Raw genomic sequence first — 6,023 nt, 5'->3', positions numbered from 1 at the left:
TGCGCCCTCCCTAGACCGGGGCGCCCCGGAGGCGGCGGCCGCGATGGTGCCGGTCGGGGCCAGAGGTGGGGCTGAGCAGGGGCCGTAGGGGCGGAGAAGAGCCTGCCCGAGTCGGGGCCAAGCACGAAACCCTTTCCCCGCCCGTCGGGCTCCGGCGTTCCCGCCCGCCGGGCTCCGGCGTTCCCGCCCGCCGGGCTCCGGCGTTCCCGCCCGCCGGGCTCCGGCGTTCCCGCCCGCCGGGCTCCGGCGTTCCCGCCCGCCGGGCTCCGGCGTTCCCGCCCGCCGGGCTCCGGCGTTCCCGCCCGCCGGGCTCCGGCGTTCCCGCCCGCCGGGCTCCGGCGTTCCCGCCCGCCGGGCTCCGGCGTTCCCGCCCGCCGGGCTCCGGCGTTCCCGCCCGCCGGGCTCCGGCGTTCCCGCCCGCCGGGCTCCGGCGTTCCCGCCCGCCGGGCTCCGGCGTTCCCGCCCGCCGGGCTCCGGCGTTCCCGCCCGCCGGGCTCCGGCGTTCCCGCCCGCCGGGCTCCGGCGTTCCCGCCCGCCGATTTCCAGCCGTCAGGGTCACGGCACTCGCTGGAAGCCCTGAACTGTGTGTGCCCCCCAAGCCCCGGGACCCCTGCGGGAATGTTCAAAAATGAGTACCAGGTAACCCGAAACGGTTCTCCAACGTGTCTATAGCTTTCTCTTCGGGTGAGGTAGCTCGTGATCAGGGTGTGGATAAAGCGCTTCCTGCTACCTCTTCCCCCCCACCCCCACCCCAACCCCAAATACGGGGTAAGAAGGAATTAATAGATGAGTGATCCCGGGACAGAAAGTGGGGGGCAAAAAAGCAACGAAGGTCTAGGCGTATGATTTGGCTTTTCTTCACTCCCCAGCTCAGGGATTCTCGAGATGTGTGAATTGCCTATGGTTCTGATTAAAATGCAAATCTTCAACCGCATCCAGACTTCCCGAATCAGAACATTGAGGGCAGGGCCCAGAAATTTTGCATTTTAACAGGTGCCTGGGGTACTCACTATTGATAACACACTGATATCTCAGAAACTGTTTAGAAGAGTGAATGAATGAATGAATGCATGAATGGGTTAAGCCAAGAACGAAAATAAACACTTGCTATTTTCTTTTCCAAAACTGGGGGTCAGTTTTGGAAATCTTAAACATGGAATCTTCAACATTGAGGTACGTCAGGATCACTTGGAGTGCGTGTAAAAATGAAGATTTCCTGACCTTCACCCCAGATCTAGTGAAGCAGAATCTTTGTAGATGGGGTCAGTTAATTTACCTTTTTAACAACACGCCCCAAGTGGTTCTGATGCAGGTGGTCCAAGGGATCACACTTGGAGAAACATTGTTTCTGGGTCTTCCTCAGTTACCTTGAGTATCCTAGAGTGTCTCCATGCATGACCTGGATTCATCACCTAGCTGGGCATCTCTCTTCTTCCTCTTGCTTGGACCTAGCCTCCTGCTCTTTCCTCCTCAACTCTGCTTGAGGTTACACCTCCCATTTACAGTCTGTTTACCATGCTGCTGTTATGATGAACTTTTTCGACTGGGCCTAAACAGCCCTTCACTGGTCTCCACTCTCTGTTGCTTGTACCCTTTCATGAATCACTACCTGCCTCCTTATGAGTGTTCTCCGAGTATTCTACAATTCTCTTTTCTATCCCATTTGATATCATTAAATGGGTTAGAACAATTTTAGAGTTTATCTCACTTTATATGGGTGAAGTATATTGTTATAAAAAAGCATATTTCCACAGCAGGAAACTGGGAAAGCAAAAAGAAGTGGGGGAGAAAAAGTTGGCTATCTTACCAAATATAAAAATTTTTCTCTTAAAAAAAAAAAACCATCGTTTCAAATTTAAAATTCAGAGTGAAATATGCCCTGTCCTTAGAAGCTATAGTAATTCTATCCCATATACTGTTTGCATATGATACTGCATAAGGAAGAAGAAATAAAATGTTTTAACTTCAAGTGATTAACATGTTAAAACTCAGAAGTGAAAATATCTTTATATTATTGAAAAAAATTAAAATTTCTTCACAAAAATCAGATTTACTTGTGTGTTGCTTATAATTCAAATCATATTTAGTCTTCATTTCAGATTCTCAATTTTTGTAATAAATCTTTCCTCAGAGATAATCATCTTGTTTTAATTCCCCTTTTTTATAATTAAAGCCTATATACATTCAGTAATATCTTTGGTGTTTTTACATAAGTGTATCCCTCCATGTTTTCAGGTTTACAATGGGAACAAGTAGCCTATCTACAGAAATGATTCTCNAATGGGTTAGAACAATTTTAGAGTTTATCTCACTTTATATGGGTGAAGTATATTGTTATAAAAAAGCATATTTCCACAGCAGGAAACTGGGAAAGCAAAAAGAAGTGGGGGAGAAAAAGTTGGCTATCTTACCAAATATAAAAATTTTTCTCTTAAAAAAAAAAAACCATCGTTTCAAATTTAAAATTCAGAGTGAAATATGCCCTGTCCTTAGAAGCTATAGTAATTCTATCCCATATACTGTTTGCATATGATACTGCATAAGGAAGAAGAAATAAAATGTTTTAACTTCAGGTGATTAACATGTTAAAACTCAGAAGTGAAAATATCTTTATATTATTGAAAAAAATTAAAATTTCTTCACAAAAATCAGATTTACTTGTGTGTTGCTTATAATTCAAATCATATTTAGTCTTCATTTCAGATTCTCAATTTTTGTAATAAATCTTTCCTCAGAGATAATCATCTTGTTTTAATTCCCCTTTTTTATAATTAAAGCCTATATACATTCAGTAATATCTTTGGTGTTTTTACATAAGTGTATCCCTCCATGTTTTCAGGTTTACAATGGGAACAAGTAGCCTATCTACAGAAATGATTCTCAATTTTTCTTGTACATATTTTATAGATCTCCAAATTAATTTTTATTAAATATATGAAAACACCTTGTAGGAATGCAAAAATAAGAATTCCTCCTGAATCCTTCCTAGACCTTTTTATTGACCAGTTCTAAACTATTTAATTTACTGTTTTTTGAATGATCTTTGATGGCAGTATTGAGCCCTTGCTAAGAGCCAAGTATTGTGCTTGATGGTTGGGTTTACTATATCCTGTGTAATCCAACAATTTATTTTACAGATGGAGAATCAAGAAGTTAAGTAACTCCAAGGTCAGATAGATAAAAAGCCAGTGTTGGAACTGTGATCAGTATAACTAGAAAGCTTGTATTCAGAGATAATTATCAGAATTTATTGACTTGTTTTGAGAATTGAGTTTAAACCCTTTAGTCTGGGTTGCATAGAATTTTTGCAAGAATGATCTGTACATGTCAAGTAAATGAGCCCCACACTGAGAGATTGTAAGGTCTGTATGGCACAATTTATTTAATGTTTATCATGCTTTAAAAATACATTTCTTAAACCATTAATCCAAGGTGACCCGAATGAAAATGGTTGTGGCTTAGATATAATCAAGGTATAAAGTAGGAGTAATAACAGGGATAATGTTTCCTCCCAGATCTATTTAACTGACAGATGCCTGGAACACTGGTTATAGACTATGTGAAGGATAATATTTCCTCCTTGGCATTGTCTTTCATTTTAATTTAAATATTTTGTTTTTATTTTTTAGGGAGGTGCATTTGTTGAAATCTTTAGTGCTCAGGGAAAAAATCCTGGAGCAAAATGGAAGATCCTTGGCAGTCCATCTGTCATTTGGAAAGTAAGTGTTAGAAATTAGAGCCACATAAATCCTGGAAAGAAATGTTAATAAAGGTTATAGAAAAAAAAAAAAAGAGCTTGATGAGGTTTCAAAACTATTTTTCCTGTTCTTTCACTCTAAAACCCTTTCATGACATTGTTGGCTGCAGCCCTCTTAGGCAATATCCCTCAGTTGTTTAAGACTTTGGCATAGGGCTCATAATCCTTCTCTGCACTCCAAATCCTTCTCTGCACTCCAAATGTGACTTCAATATCTGTGAGGAAAATCTCTCCAAGGCCTGCAGGGCTCATAATCCTTCTCTGCACTCCAAATGTGACTTCAATATCTGTGAGGAAAATCTCTCCAAGGCCTGAGTTTCTTAGTTTCTTGATTTCTTTATCTTTAATGACCTTTTCTACTCTACCTAAACATTTATTCCCACTGTCACACCCTTGACCTCATCACCACAAGCTGCAGGACCTCCGAAATTACTGTGAGACATTGAGACATCCCTCTCTGATCCCAGTCTTTGATTCTTAAGTTCCTCTTGCTTATTTACTCCTACTATGTTATTCAATCTAATTGGAACCTTCAGGACATTAATTATTCTACTTTCCCCTGTGTTTAGTTTTATTTTTTCTGTCTTAACTTCCTTTCTCTCCAGCTCACGATCCAAGTTCATGATTTCAACCACTTTTCGGTCAAAACCTTGAATGCCCTTGTTTCCTGTCTTTTTACGATGCCTCTGTATTGTGGTTCCTAGCAGGTCTCAGGATAGGCGTATTAAGGCCTGAGCCTACTTTTAAGTCATTTGAATGTGGGACTTTTTTCCTGTGGATTTGTAGTTCCAGTTTTATAGTAGAAGCCAAATAAAATATGCTTTGATTACCACTGTTTTTATTTTGTTCTCTAGGAGTTTGACAAAGAAGTTAAAAGTTTTGTGTTTGTCCTAGAAGGCAGCAGCCAAACAAACAGAATTCAGTTACCAAAGGAAAATAAGCAAATTTGTAAGTAATATTTTTAATATTGAAGCTCAACATTTGATTCTTAAGTTATGCTTTTTTGTCTCATTGGTATGACTTCTACTGACATCTGGTGCTATAAGGTGATTTTTTTTTTTTTTTTTAAGAATGTAATTGTATGCCAGGCACTATGCTAGGCCCTTTTAAAAATATATTCTGCCTCACTATCTATTAGAATTTAGAAGTATTTTTAAAATTTAGAAGATTACTTAGTAGCCACTAATTACAATAATAACAATATTTATTGATCACCAGGGACTTCCTAATCATTCTCCATTTATTAACTCTTTTAATCCTCACAATAGCACTTTTATAGATGAACAAACTGAGGTTGATTCCTCATCAGGAAATCAGGTAGTTAAGGTTAAGCTTTGAAATAAACTCAGGAGTTTCTAAATTACAGAAAATTAATATGTAAGAAAGACAGTTATCAAAAATACTATATTGTCATTACTTAGTGACAAGTCAACTCATATACCTTTGGGAATATTAATGTCTAATAAGTATAGATATGAATGTGTTATTTAACAAAAGTCCAAAGAGTCGATTTCAGTTCTTTTTTACTTTGGAAATTATATGATGAGCATTTTAAAGCAGAAGGAACCCTGCAAGATCACCTAAATTTAGGATTTGAAGGCCATTTACTGGCAGCGATGAGTTTAAAATTCAAGGCTATGGTACCAGGTTAGGCTTTGAGTAAACTGATGTGATTTAAGAAATATTATTTATCAGAATGATTAATCAGATTTTTCATCAACTATATCCTATGTTTTAAACATAGATTTCAGGTTATTTAGCAAATATGAGAAGACAATTCTTTTATATTCATCATTTACTCATTCCTTCCTTCGTTCATTAAGAATATTTATTAAATGTGTACTATGCACCAGGTGCTATGAAAAGAACTGTTGTTGGTACCTGATTTTCTAATTTTAATTCAGTTTTCTAAACTTATTTAGACTCTGTGCTTTATATACCATTTTGAGCTACTTCCTGCATATTTTAGGTTTTGAATACTTAAATTAAACCATGGAAGTTATAGATGGAAGATTATTTATTTTAAAGTGTATCTTTCTAAATTAAAATAAAAAATAGAATCTCAAAGAGAACAGATAATCATCATTAAAAGAACTTTTATCAGCTTATTACTTCATAATTCCTGTTTGTGTGTGTATATATGTGTGTATTTTTAATGGCAGAGTTTTTTTTCATTTTCATGTAAATTTATACTTATAAATGAGGTGAACTAAGATGAGCCAGGGAAACATGTCTGAAACTGTAGTTTATTATTCTTACAAGAGAC

At 38.9% G+C, this 6,023-nt stretch overlaps 1 protein-coding gene across 1 annotated transcript in view; it reads left to right on the top strand.

The window, feature by feature from the left end:
• The first annotated feature begins 510 nt into the window (after window positions 1-510).
• LOC103605414 (uncharacterized protein C3orf67 homolog) overlaps window positions 511-6,023 on the top strand; it is a 27,142-nt gene continuing 21,629 nt past the window's right edge. The window contains exons 1-3 of the mRNA XM_008589996.1: window positions 511-639; window positions 3,630-3,719; window positions 4,612-4,705. Coding sequence (XP_008588218.1) covers window positions 619-639; window positions 3,630-3,719; window positions 4,612-4,705 — 205 coding nt within the window. The 5' untranslated portion in view covers window positions 511-618. The remainder of the gene's footprint in view (window positions 640-3,629; window positions 3,720-4,611; window positions 4,706-6,023) is intronic.

The sequence above is a fragment of the Galeopterus variegatus genome, unplaced genomic scaffold (genome assembly GCF_000696425.1).
Source record: "Galeopterus variegatus unplaced genomic scaffold, G_variegatus-3.0.2 Scaffold5796, whole genome shotgun sequence".
Lineage (NCBI taxonomy): Eukaryota > Metazoa > Chordata > Mammalia > Dermoptera > Cynocephalidae > Galeopterus > Galeopterus variegatus.
This window is presented reverse-complemented; position numbering and strand designations above follow the sequence as displayed.